This window comes from Podarcis pityusensis (assembly GCF_964106645.2).
Source record: "Podarcis pityusensis genome assembly, chromosome: 3".
Lineage (NCBI taxonomy): Eukaryota > Metazoa > Chordata > Lepidosauria > Squamata > Lacertidae > Podarcis > Podarcis pityusensis.
Window position 1 is genome coordinate 80,085,655 of NC_138026.1, and position 14,954 is coordinate 80,100,608.

The 14,954-nt window shown below is 41.1% G+C and overlaps 1 protein-coding gene across 4 annotated transcripts in view; it reads left to right on the top strand.

Moving 5' to 3' along the window:
- KIF26B (kinesin family member 26B) overlaps positions 1-14,954 on the top strand; it is a 280,373-nt gene that overhangs the window by 121,177 nt on the left and 144,242 nt on the right. For all 4 annotated transcript variants that reach the window (XM_080997595.1, XM_080997596.1, XM_080997598.1 and 1 more), the window contains one exon: positions 4,301-4,467. In XM_080997595.1, the coding sequence (XP_080853721.1) occupies positions 4,301-4,467 (167 nt within the window). The remainder of the gene's footprint in view (positions 1-4,300; positions 4,468-14,954) is intronic.

Here is a 14,954-nt window from a genome sequence, read left to right on the forward strand (position 1 = left end):
CAAATCCCTACTCAGCCATGAAGCTCACTGAGTGACCTTAGACTGGTTACCACCTCTCACTTTAACCTTGTTATGAAGATAAAGTGGGGAGGGATAGAACTATGTTTGCTATCCTGAACACCTTGGAGGAAAGGTGGAATATAAATAGAATAATGGAACAATCAATTGCCCTCAATGGGGAAAAGATTATGTTCAAGTTGTTAGCTATAACCCCATAAATAGCAGCTTTAATTATTTTAAATAAAGTTTCTAGACCTCACTGTTTTAGAGAAAAATCTCAAAAACATGACAGCGCCGTATATCCCAAGAAAGCTTTCCAAAGTACCAAGTACCTAAATGTAGCCACTGGGGGGTGCTGTGATGGTGACTGTTCTAGGCCTCTGTTACTGCAAGGTCAAACTGCTTTAGATGAGGGACAGAGGCACCTATTTTATGTCAGGAGAGGTAGGATATGACAGAGGTCAAGTTGAGCCAAATGCTGGGAACAAATAATGCAAAGTTATTCTCAAGAAAGCACTGAGATTTCTTGTTTCACATATTACTTATTTTGCCACCGTGGTTGTGGCCTGTTGTTAATACATTGCTGCTTACTAATGATACCTGTCATCAAATTATATTATAAAAACCCCAGCGACTATTTATTTATTTTTGGTAGATCTGTTTAGCAGTGTCTGCCTGTTTCAAAAAAATTCACTGTACCCAGTTATCCCACAGGATCTTAAAAGAAACCAATGTTCAATGACTGCTATTGTCAAGCTGGAAGGGAATAGGTGGAGAAAGGGCGTGTGGTTTTTATACTTCACACAAGGCAGAACAAGGAATGTGAATTTGGGAAGAACATATGTGTTGTCCACATGCACTTAGAAGTGTTTGTTATTATTATTATACAGCATGAAAGAATTGCATTCTGTTATGTTTTGTCTATTGTTGCTGATCTAGGCAGTGATGTGCTGCCAATACATTAACAAAGGCCCCACTCAAAACTTATCCCATTAACCTATTCTAAATCTTTGCACACAAAGAATGAGCTTGCTGGCGGAACACACGGGTGAGGGAATAGAGAAACTATTTGTCTGATTTCCTTTTTGAACTGCAGCATGCTTTCAGAACAATATCAGAAGACTGAGCAACTCTTTTATGAAAAGTCTGTGCGTGTGTATTTTGCTGTTCTATTTTCCACAGAGTGAGAGGAGAGGAGAATATGGGTACACTTTTCTCTTGGTTTAGACTGACTGAAGGCACTGAAGCATAATGCAGTATAATGTTTTCAAGCTACCGTATTTTTTGCTCTATAGGACGCACTGGACCATAGGACACACCTTGTTTTAGAGGGGGAGAACAAGAAAAAAAAATTCTCCCCCCTCTGCTCAGCGCCCCTTCAGCGAAGCAGCAGAAGAAACAGAGCCCCTTCCATTTCTCCTCCCTCTTGGCTGAAGGGGTGCTGCGCAGCTCTCCCTCTCTGCTGAAGCCAGGAGAGTCTTGCTCTCCTGGCTTCAGCGAAAGGAACCTGAAGCCTGCGGAGCGCAGCGGGAACTCGCACTGCACTCTGAAGGCTTCAGGTGACTATCCCTGAAACCTGGAGAGCGAGAGGGGTCGGTGCGCACCGACCTCTCTCGCTCTCCAGGCTTCAGTGAAAGCAGTGCGAAGCCTCCGGAGCGTGGAGGGAGCACTCCCTTTGCGCTTCAGAGGCTTTGCTTTGCTATCGCTGAAGCCAAGGAGCCTGCATTCGCTACATAGGATGCACACACATTTCCCCAAGTGCGTCCTATAGAGCGAAAAATACGGTAATTTGCAGAAATTATGGACTATTCCTTCTGGGGGAAATTTGCAGTCCAGTGCCTGGTTCTCTATTTACTAATATTAAGCATGCACACACACACAACCCTTATTTCCTGTGGCATCCATAAATGTCACTTAAGTCAACCTGACATGCATTTGTCTCACTGTGGATAAAGCTTGTTTCTGTGTGCTGCACAAGGCCAAATAGCAAAGTCCACACTTGTGGCTAAATAGTTCCTAATTTTAATCCTTTTTTGTGGAATCCCAATAAGAGCTGCGTAATATTGCTTAGCTCATCTGTGGGAATTGCTGTTGAGGGTATGTCATGCGGCACTTCAGCTTGCAATAGTGATAAGTCAGCTTGTTTGCAGCTTGACTTATCTGTTCCATTGTTCAATGGGAAGATATGTCAGTTCTTGATCTTTTGTGTGAACAGATTCATTTTTTAACGGTGACCTCAGCTGAATTAGATGAGAGGAAGAATGCAGGATAAGTACCATGGCCAGTCAGTCCTAGTAACCTCTTTCCCTTCCTCAGAGGAGGAAATATTTTTTCATTCTGTTTAGTAGTTCCCACTGTGGACTGATTGCTGCAGCAATAGTAATAGGTCTTTGAACCCCATGAGCCTGCACCACTACACCACTGGTCTAAAACAACAACAACACAAAAGTACTGGGTATCAGGACAGAAAGGAGTGTTCAGTGTACAGTTGGTTTGAGGTTCAAAGCATATTTGCTTTGAAATGCAGTCCATGGAAAGCAAGGCAACTGTTTTCTATGTAAATATATACAGGCAGCCCACCTCCCCCCCCCCGTATATGGGGGGGTTACATTCCGAGGCACTGTATGCATTGGTGAAATCACTTATAATGGAAACCCATTTAAAAAGCCTGAAACACCCCTTCTCCACTCCCATTCTGCCCTTTTAGTGACATTTCAGTGACCTCTTTATGACATTTCCAGGTCACTTCCAGGTATACAGTGCAATGCATGTACAGTCAAAGCTCAGGTTGAAATCGCTTCAGGTTAAGCCTTTTTGGGTTGTGCTCCGCGGCGACCCGGAAGTAACGGAGCGTGTTACTTCTGGGTTTCGCCGCTCGCGCATGCGCAGATGCTCAAAATGACGCATGTGTGGAAGCAGTGAATTGCAACCCGCGGACACGGGTTGTGTTCGCTTCAGGATGCAAATGGGGCTCCGGAACGGATCCCGTTCGCATCCAGTGGTACCACTGTATACGTGGTTGTACACATATTGAATGCACCTAAATGGGGGGCTACCTGTACTGTAAACCACCTTGTGATCATTGGATGATGGGTGGTATATCACTTCAATAAATAATAAGTAAGTAAGTAAGTAAGTAAGTAAGTGTAGGATCAAGGTATAGGTAGGTCATAGTATTAGCCATAAAAGGAGGGTGCTGATAATAAGAGTGCCTCCCCCTACCAAAAAAAGGGGACCTGATAAGTAAATAGAAAGTATTTTGGCATATAGATGAGAATATACTTCTTATATACTAGCCTGCTTTGCCAGGGCTCTGGTCACCTGTCAGGTTTAAGATATTCAGGATGTCAGACTGCCTGAATCAGTGAGAGGATGCCAAACCTTTTACTAAACAGGCACATGAGGTTCATCAAATGGGTAACACCTGGCCTTGTAAGAAAATATATTGTCTATTAAGCATCTGGTGCACAACTGCATAACAAATCAACCAGGAAATAAATGCTACCATAGACCTGGCCAAGTACGGGAAGTGCTTTTTATTTTTTTAACCTTGCATTCTGGTATGAAGAGCCAGTCACTTTTTACACGGCATAAATATAAATTGCAGGCAATTTTGGTTTTGAGGGGGGAAATTGGGGGCGGTGCTGGGGAGAAAGAGGTGCAAATGGGACAGATGCTGACAATGCCATTTGACATGTATGAGAAAGATTTATGTTAACTAGCATTTTACAGGACTGTATGGGGGTTTTTTAGATTCAATTACTTTTGATTTTTTTTTTATCCCATAAGAAATTGCAGGCAGTAATATGAAAAATACACATTAACATCTTGCTTGAGTCAGAGTCACATCTCCTAAATGTTTGGAATACATGGAGATGCCTGGTATGTCTGGTTCTCAAGAACCTATTTTGACTTGCATTATGCACGGCTACGTTGCCACACTGGCGAATGTTTGTGCAGATTTCCTTTAATAAGTAGGCTTTGACTAATGCCTCTGAGTTCCCCACTGTGCTCAAATGAAGCAAGGATAATGGTTTACACTTTCTCCTCCAAACAGAAGGAACTCCAGAGCCATAAAGGAAACTTACAATGTCAGGGGGTTATTTTATCTCATTACTTTTAATGGAAATGAGGTAAAGTCGTAGCCAAAGTGCCACAGAACTGGATTGCAGAGCCAATAAATGCATTTAAAAGGTCACAGAAGTGTGCTGAATGCGATACTCTTCTCCATGCCTTCCAAAAGATGTAGTGGTCAGGTGAAATAGCACCCAATGAGCCTGTACCTTTTTTCCTCCTTCAGATTTCCCAGTTGATGACTGAGACTGGCCGAGAGGGATTGACTGAAGCTGCGCTGAACCGCTACAATGCCGATAAACCCTCCTTGTACAGCTTACCTGCTTCCCAAAGCACCTGTGTTGCCAGTGACACGTCAACAGGCACCTCAGTGGCAGCTTCCTTTTTTGCCAGGTAAGATGGAAAGTTTGCTTGTTCTCTGCAGCTCTGATGTGCCAGGGACTGTGGGCCTCCAGGTCTAAGGCTAACACTTCAAAGACTGATAAAAGGATTGGCTGATTGCTACATGACGAAGTTTTAAATGGAATGATTTGTTGGATATATGTATATGTGTATATATATATATATATATATATATATATATATATATACACACACACACACATATACATACATACATACATTTATTTGTATTAGTTTTTTTAAACATATCATTTCCAACAATCATATAACATAACTTCTTATCTTATACAATATTTTTAGACTTCCGTCAACACCCATGATGATTTTCCGTTCTTTATCACTTATTCTGCATTTCTTAATTTCTCCATTACTCTTAATTATCATTAACTAATAATTCTCCTCATAGTCTTTCTTGCAATATTTCAAATAATCATCCTTACAAAACTTCTTGCAATCCTACTAGTGTAATCTGTTCATTACAATTACTTTTCCAATAGTTTGTATATTTACTCCAGTCTTCTAAGAATCTCTGGTCCCGCAGGTTTCGAATCCTTCCTCTTAATTTATCTAGTTCTACATAGTCCATCAATTTCATCCTCCATTCTTCTTTCGTTGGTAATTCTTCTTGCATGATTTGTTGGATCTAGAGCAACATGCAATTTTGCTTCTTTCCATTACTCTGCACCCATTTAAAATGATAGTGAGAGATAAAAACAACAACACTTGTGTTTGTTTATGAGTTTTCCTAGAACTTGAAAAGTCACATTGATCTGTAGGAGTGTAATGGGGTCTCTCCATCACCAATGGGACCAAACAACAGACTAGCTCACGTGCGAATGTGCTGGAAGCTGGCATCAGGCTAAGCACATGAACAGTGAGGAGATGCAGCTTTACTGGGGTGGGATGAGGGTTGGTGGGAGGAGAGAGGCCAGCTGTGTTGGCAGTGTCTGGTGGGGGGAGCTGCCATCACAGCTGGCCTCTCTCACCGTCCCTCCGATAAGGCTGCTAGGAAAGAAAGCAAATAATTCTTGACCACTGTTCAGATGCTTGAGGTGTGTCCACACAACTGGCTCCCCATTTGCAGCCACCAAACATCTGATCAGCAGTGCTGATGCTCACTTGTACCTGACTCCATAACCCTTCAGGATACAGCCTGCCCACCTTGCAGCTGCTGCACAACTGACAACTGGCTGCATGAAGCACCTGGCCAGGAACCTTATGCCAAAGACTCGGGGCATGAGTATCCTCAGCCCAGATTTGCCAGTGCCTCTGCCTTGCTACACTCCATGGGTGGTAGTCAATGACGTTACGCTCAGAGTAGTGTTAACAACAAAAAAAGGGTGCCGGTACTGCTTATCCTTGAGTACCCCCTGAAAAAAGCACTGAACATGACCCAACTGGAAGATGTTTGCAGGGCAGGAAATGACGTCAGAGCTACTAATCATTTCCAAGGAGACGGGAGGAGATGTGGGGCAGCCATTCATTGTTGAACATACTGTTCTGGCATCTGGTGAAGAGACTTGAGATTCTCTTTCAAAGAATCTGAAAGACAGTGAATCATCAAACAAACAAACAACAAACAAACAAACAAACAAACAAACACTGAAGCACACACACAATTGTTTACAACTGAGGGTTATATGGATGCTAGTCAAGTACAGAGCTGGCCGGTCTTGGGTTAGTTAAGATGAGGGAGGCTGGGGTAAGAGATGAGTCTATACAATGAAGATACTATACAATTTATTCCCCATGTTACAGAGGCTGAACTGGTCTCCACTAGAAGTTGGGCATTTAGTACCACCAGTCCCATACTGTGGAACACTCTTCCAGCAGAGAGTTGGCAGGCATCCTTTTGACTTTCACACGTCTCTTGAAGGCCTTTTTATGCTAACAAGGCATACACAGATGTTAACATTGATTAACTGGGCACTTTAATTATATATTTTTATTGTTTTAAATTGTGTTTTATGTTTTATAGCTGCACACTGCCATGATATTTTATGATATGGTGGCATAGAAATACGTAAATAAATAAACCTATCAGTATTTTGCTAAGAGGCTGAATGTGCACATTGAACAGTAGGAGGGACAAGATGGCTTAGCTAAATAAGGCTTAGGCAAATCTTTTGGCTTCTTGCTGTCCAAAGAATGCAAATCCTAACAGTATTTCATTGAAAAAACTACATTCAATGGCAAAATTATGGGATGACATGTCAAACTTACATTAAGAAATAGGGGTAATTTTTGGACTCCCCTCACTTTCTTTCTCTCTTAATGAACTACATTTAAATTCACAATATATGACATAATAAGATGGGGGGGGATCCATTGGAATGTGTGTGGGAGAAAATTGAACAACTCCTGTATAACACTCTGCTATTTCTAAAGCACATTTCAGGGCTAGCAGACAGAGTGCCTTTTGTCAGCCTGAAAGATGTCTGTTTTCAGGCTTTTCAGAGTAAAAATGGTAGGTTTGATTTTTTTTTTTTTTAAACTGACCCTCTAGCAGTTGAATATGGCTTTAATTTTAATTATAGCATTGGGCATTCAGCAGTTTTTAAAAAGGGAAACTGTATTACACCAAATTAGAGACTTATGTTGTACATTAAAGCCTTTTGTGGAATTCATCCTTTTATTGGAGAAAGGACTAGAGAAATAAACAGTTATTGTCTCCTAATTGTCTTGACTAGATTGAATCAAACCTCTCAATAACTGCAGTTAACCCACCATCAAGTAATGTTAACTAAAAAAAGAAAAATGCTTCATAAGTGTTGGTTAGTGCTTTAGCTTTGATATTTACTTAGGCGTGAGCCAAGTCATGTAAATAAGCCTTCTGATCCTTCAGGGCAAGCAGAGACAATGTGCATTGGCAACAAGCAACTTGAAATTGTTTACAGGTCTTTAAGCTTAGATTTTGCATTTTGCATGTTAGACAAGATGTTGGACAGCATGCAGGGAAATTTCTGAACTTAATGAATACTGAATCTTATCCCTTTCTGTTCAGCCTAAATTTATTGAAATGACTGCCAAGCCATTGTACTCATTCTGCTAAGTGCTTACACTGGAGTAGTTCCATTGATTTCCTGAGTGCCTGGAATTGAATACTTGAAAACATACCTTCAGTGCTTTTTTTCCTTAAAAAAAAAAAAAAGTTTAGCGGTACTCTCATTTTCCTACTCATATTGAACTACTGCCCTTCAATGAGGCCAAACTTAGATTCACAAAATGTTTAGGGGTATGCATACCCCTGCATTCCCCCAGAAAAAAGCACTTCATACCTCAATATGTTTAGGGCACAATGCATCCCCTAGTCCCTCCCTTTAAGTCTGGGGTAGGCAACCCTTGGCCTAATGTTATGCAGCCCGGGGCCAACTTTCATAAGCCTTCTACAATATCTTTGGCAATAATGATCTGTTTTTCCATGGCAGCCTGCTAGGTATAGAAGAAGAGAAGTGAGGGATGTCAAAAACAAAGAGAAGTTAGTAGAAAGAGAAAGAAAATGAGGTGGCCCTGCCCACTTTTGGCTCTGTCCGTCCCACTACTGCTGGCTTTGGCCTTGCCCACAACTGGCATGTGGCACAACTCACCCACAACCAACATGTGGCCCTTCTGTATTCTGAAGGAATACAGAAAAACAGTCAGCCCCACCTGCTTTAACTGATAAGCACCTCTGGGCTTAAGCAGAACCGTGATATTATTGTGACAACAACTTATCTAGAATAATACTCAGAAATAAAATTTGCTTCTCATGAACATTTTGCCAGCCACCAAGAGCAGAATTCTTTCAACCGATCAATTCACATGTCATTTGGGTGTGGGCATTAAAATACGCCATTCCTGCTTTTGAAAGATGCTGCAGTGGCTGCAATTCATGATTTTGCTCCAGTTGCTCCACCTGGCCTGATGATTCTCAGTTACAAAGTGGACAGCAGGGTGAGCACAATGCCCTGGGAACTTCTGCTCTTCATATACTGCTGAGTATACCAGCCAAATGATTTCTTCCTACCAATGTCACCAACCTGCTGAAATGAATGGATGCTACACAAGAGGGTGCTTGTTCACGAGAGGCTCCTGTAGGATAATAAATTTAAAAGGAATGTTGAAAAGTTTTCAGGCGATTTCACATGAGTCTGTGAAAAAGGGAGTCTGTTTTTTATTAAGCACTGAAACTCTACCACGTGGTCACTTTCTCTTGTACACGAGTGGCCACAGCCTATCCTCAGCCATGCATGTTCCAGTATCTGCATGGAGAAACTAGACTATGAAGGAAGAGATAACACAGCCTAGCAGCTGGGAGCAATTTCTGCATTTCTGGCTGTGCTGTTTTCAGCAGCCATAATAGGTGGAATTGTTATGACTGTATCCATGTCATATTTCAATTTCTCACAATTATCAGTAGGATCTACTTATATGAGAGTAGAATAAATAACCTTGCTTTGTCAAGCTAGGCATACTAGTCCTAATAACATCAACTTCTGGATTGTACAGGACAAATTTTAAAGTGACTAGAGAGGGTTTTTTTTATTATTATTTCCCCAAGTCTGCTGGTATGGTTGATGGGCTAATGCAATAAACACTATTCTAGTCTATTTCCCCAATTCTACAAATACATCTATAGTACATCCTTTTCTGAAAAATTGAAGACTCCCGAGTCGCCTGCTAATCATGGAGCTTAGGTGTTAAATGTTACCTCTCAGGATTGTAAAAATGTAAATTAAGAGCATTTATCTGATTCTTTGTACAGTCATGGCTCAGTTAATTATACAAATCACCTCTGACCACATTGATATTTGCATACTAAAAATTAAGCAAATGATACATAGATGGTTCTATATGCTGATATGTTGACCATATAAAATATATTGATGCTTTTGTGTATCTGCATTGATAAAGACATCTGGAGTTGTCGCCGTTTTGTCCACCACTAGGCAGTCACAGATTCAAAAGCTCATGTGGTTCCAATGTAAAAAGTACTAAACCTTACAGTTTACACCTGTAAAATCTGAATTGTAATTCTTTCATCTGATAATGCCTTTCCCATTTTGAAAATTACTAAATAAGACAGTTGTTAAAGCACAGCTGTAGAGTCTTTCTTTCTTTCTTTTTCTAAATTCCAGCCAAGATCTGCCATGTCGGCTGAGTACTGTTATAAGACTGCTAAAAGAACTAGTGTTTTCTTAAGATAGCAATTCATTCAGACAACTTTCCCCCAGCAATTAGTGGGTAAACATAAACACTGATGGCCACTTGAAACTGTAAAGGAACCTCTGTGTAACTTCGAGAAATTTAACATATGTCTAGTTGCTTTCAGTTTGGCTCAAGGGTATATGTCTATCCAGTATGGTTTTGCTTTATAACAAGACCACAGTATGCTGAGGAAATGGTAAAATGGCCATGCTGTTTGAATACATAGCTGGCTTTGCAACGTACCACAGTTTATGGGATAATAAGTCTTTGTATCTATTGACTTGTGATGCTCACTTTGTAAAGGAAATCACTGGACTCTAAATCCAGTCAAATAGTTCTCCAGAAGGCATTGCTTCCTGGAACAATAAAATTTCAGTGAGACAAGAGACTGATGTTATTGACTGTTCATCTTCATAATCAGTGAAAATGAACTGACTGATTGGAAATACAAAAGAGAAAGACAAAAATCCTATACAAACATTTAAGTGACGGCTGGCGCTTCCATCAGGCAAATTTGCCTTAGGTGTCAGATGTAGTGGGTGGCAGATTAGCAGCCTTGAGCTCCGGCTCACTGATCTTGCCAGTTGGCTCACCCATTCAGGTACTGCTGCCACCCATGTGACCCTGGCAGGGCTCTTCAAAGTGACTGTCATTCCTCCATGTAAGGCAGAGAGGAGTCGGAGACAGAAAGACTGCCACCATCACCATCAAATTAGCAACAGCATTTTTTTTATAGCAAGCAGGGGGGCAGGAGAAAGAGGAGAGGATGGGGGAACAGTGGTAGAGTTGCTTATATTGGATAGTGGGAGGGGATGTTTGAGGAATCACAGTGGTGATTACAGACTCCACACCTTCCACTTCATCAGCCTTCCACATTAGAAGATGCACATCATGGCTACATGCATAGAAACAACCTGACTGAATGGTACTCTGAATGGGCAGTAGTGACTGGGCACACATTCAGAGAAATATATGAATGGGTGTGGGCTAATATATGGAAGATGGCAGGACCAGTGGCATGATTACAACCCTACCTTCCACAGGACAAGAAGATAATCCGTATACAGTCATACCATGTAAAACAAGGGCTATGGAAATTATGAAGCTGCAATCAATTTCCCATTTAAACGAAGCTCAGAAGTGGCCGGACAGAGTAAAAAATGGCAGAGTCTTGTGGCCCCTTTAAGATTAACAAATTGGTTACAGCACAGTCCACTGCAGACGCATGAAACTATTTCCTGAATGCAGTTGGGCATAGGGTTGTCCTCCTAACATAACCTAGTTGGGGATGGAGCAGGAATGAGGTAGTGGCTGCTCTGGCATGCTAGCAGAGCCAATCTAGCACCTTTGCTGGTGTTGCTGTGCAGCCCCAAATCTCATAGCCACCTTCCACACCCACCCTAGACCTGTGTGAGCAGCAGCAATACTGGTGTCAGAATACTAGTTTTGAAAATCTGTCCCCCATTAGTTTTGAAAATCTGAGCCACTACTGGTACCAAGTAATTTATATGCTGCTTAATCTTCCCCATCAAGGGTAGGGGGGAAAAACTAACCCTATTTATGATGCCCTATGAGGAAATATAAGGGACGCGGGTGGCGCTTTGGGTAAAACCTCAGTGCCCAGGACTTGCTGATCGCAAGGTCAGCGGTTCGAATCCCCGCGGCAGGGTGAGCTCCCGTCGTTCGGTCCCAGCTCCTGCCCACCTAGCAGTTCGAAAGCACCCCTAAGTGCAAGTAGATAAATAGGGACCGCTTTCTAGAGGGAAGGTAAACGGCGTTTCCATGTGCGGCACTGGTGCTGGTTCGCCAGAGCAGCTTCGTCACGCTGGCCACATGACCCGGAAGTGTCTCCAGACAGCGCTGGCTCCCAGCCTCTTGAGCGAGATGAGCGCGCAACCCTAGAGTCGGACACGACTGGCCCATACGGGCAGGGGTACCTTTACCTTTTATGAGGAAATATAGGATATAAATGTGACAAATAAGCAACTTGATGTGGAGAGGAAGAGTTGAGGCATGGGCAGCAGTTAGATATTTGTCTTGGCTAGTAGATATTTATCTTGGCTAGCATGCTAAGAGCCACTTGGTGTGGAGTGTACTGCAGTGAGTGCCCCAAAATGCTTATGTACATATGTTTTTCAACAGCTTTTTTTCTAGCACGCAATAAACTATGAGCATCTATCATTCTAGGTTATCATCTGCAAAGCATGCTGTCAGCTCCAGAGTAACCTTACTGCTATAAGGGAAACACCAAATTGCTAGTTTATATAGCTGCAATGCAAGACTTCACACACATGTTGGTTGGTTGTTTGTTTGTTTGAGGATGGGTGAAAACAGAATTGATAAAGCTCAGTCAACATAAATGATGGGAATCTGGGGGCAAAGGCCTCCACTAAAATTTGCTTTGTTCACCTGTGAGAAGAGCTAACTGATAAGATGACCCCACCTGAGTCAATAGGATTAAGCCATTCCATGTGGTCTCAGTCTAGTTTGTTTGAGAGGTGTCTAGGGCAGAAAGTATCAGATTTTCAGATAGGCTGAGAACAGTTGCTGTTTCACATAATAGTTAAACAGTTGGATTAGTGATCTGCTTACATATAAAGCTCATTTTGAAAGGCTTCTAAAATGCTTGAGGAAAGGGTATTCCATTCCACCCTGGTTTTTTGGCATATAATGTTCAAGTTAATCTAACTCATTTTCTCAAATTAAATTTAACTTAATTAAAAATAGTATTTTATATTTTTCCCCTCCTGCGTCCTGTTCCACTCTGCCTCTCCCTCATTCATTTCATTGCTTGTTACTGGACTTTCTTCTTTCCTCATCTTCTTGTGCTAGACATTTGGTTTGCTTTTCGATTCTTCCCTTTCTGTTTCATCTCCTAATTTCTTCCATTGCTGAGGTCTGTTTCTTTCAGCTTCTTAATCTTTAGATGCCTCCTTTGCTTTTAGTTGACACTGCGCTGCCAGTTTGTGCTTTGATTTTCATCTCTGTTGGATTATTCTAATTATTTCCTTGTTTTGCTTTGCTCTTGTCTCGTTTTAAGCATTTTAATTCTTTCACTATGGCCATTGTTGCTTTTTGGTTCATAAATGCAATCAGTTTAAATGCAATTTGGTTCATAAATGCAATCAGTTTGGTTCATAAATGCAATCTTTTGTGAGTTTCCTGGTTTGTTATCAGTGATAAGTAAGTAAGTAAGTAAGTAAGTAAGTAAATGTTGTTAAATGTGTTTGCTTTTAATCCTTAACTTTTTTCAATTTTTTGATGGTATTTGTATTTGATCATTTACATTTAATTCATCTTAGCACATGAGATTAGTGAGAATTGTGTCCAAAATTGTACCTCTTGCAGCCTTCATGTTATTCAAGTGGCCAAATCAAACCTAACACTGATGGATCCTTGGAGCATGCAGGCCTGGGTTTAATGGAGACACTGAACATGTATGAACATGGGAGCTATCCCCGCAGCAGTCATAATGGCTTTAAAAAAGTATATCATGCTTGTAAAAGTCATATCAGTTTCTGTGTAAAGCTCCTATCTGAAGGTGCCAGTTCATAGGAACAGCTTCCATGCAGTGCTGGTTGGGCTGCAAACTTGTAAGCAACTTTACCTTGTGTGTTGATCACAATGTATGGTGATTTATTTGTTCCAAGATTGCCCATGGGACAATCAGAACTTGGGAACATAGAAGTGTTAATTTCACGTGTGCTTCCTAGTGATATTGTTCATGAGTAAGATAAGAGAAGTGCCTTTCTGATCTGGAACAAAAACATGCAGACCAGATCTATAGCCAGATCATGCGAGAGGAATGATAGAAGAGATCCAAACTTCAGGCAGAAGCCTCTTCACTGAAGTCATACTATATCTCTCTGTTTTATGTCTTATATGGATCAGAGCACAAAATTATTTTAATTCTATAGTAGTTGGAAATGAGAAGTCACAATTCTGCCATGATTCTAGAGATCAATTTACCCTGTTTTTTGGCCTGGGGTTCTAAGATGGAAGATTTGAAGATGTCACAAACATCTGACTTAATAGTTTAGGAGAAAGTAGATACTCTGGAATGGATTCATCTCTTAGATTGATGTACCTCTAAAATCCAATGTATAAAGATTTCTTTTAAAAAACTTCTATACTACAATCCCCATCCACACACAGAAAATTGTATTATTTAATATAATACCTCAACTCCAAGGAAGGAACAATGTTCTAAATGGAAACAGATCTCTTCCTTTCTCCTTGTGCCAGCTCTTTGTTTAAGCAGTGAGGAGGTTGCTTACATTCATCCCAGATGTTCATGGAAACAATTCCTCTCTTAATTTATAGCAGAATCTAGCTTTTTCCCTTTGCCTCTTTGTATTTGTTATAACACTTATAAACATGTAAAGATCTTGTAGTGCTGTGATGCTATAGTATGTTTTGTCAAAAAGCAGACATTTAAATGTTGTGGTAAATTCATAAAGCCCTTCTTCAATTATATATGTGATTTTTCAGGGACCAGGCTTTCTTCACATGTTTTACATAAGATCAAGCAGGAATAAGATGGAACGGAAAAGTTTTCAGTACTAGAACCATTGACACACAATTAATTCTTCATATTGAGAATGCAGACTGAGTGGACGGGGGAAAATAGTAGCAATTGCCTGATTTCTGTTTGGGAGTAGCACTTATAACACAATGATAGAAGCTCTTGGGGAGAGCCTAAAGGACAGTGGGAGAAAACAGGCATTGAATTCATAAACCATTGAGTTCAATCTCTCCAATGCAAGAGAACTAGGAAAGACTTCTGCTGCAAACCTGGATAACTTTGCCTGTCAGGTTCAAACCACACATTACATTTCATGTGTGAGGTGCAGCCTTCTTTGTCTCTTAAATTACAGCTGTGAGAGCACTCAGGATCTCTAGTGCAGAGGCAATGGAGAACTCTCCCTCTTGTCCTTAGTCACAGCCTACTCCCTTCCCCCAATCACCCTCCACACATATAAGTATGAGACTTAGAAGGGAAGTTTCTGTTGGCACCAGTGGGAACTTTTCTAAGCTTTGTAGCTATGCAGATGCCCTGGTTTTGGTGGGAAAGGTTGAGGCTGGAGAAAATAACCTCAGTTATTCTGTTTGTTTTGTGGCTGCAATTGGGAATCTGATATGATCCCAGAAAGCAGCTGTCCTTAGCATTTGATGTGTTATGTTTCCATCATCACTGGATCACATACAGCACAGCATCTTGCCATTTAGCAACCTCTGTGAGTACATCAGTAAGTTGCCCACTGAGATAATGGGTACTAAGGCCATTGTAG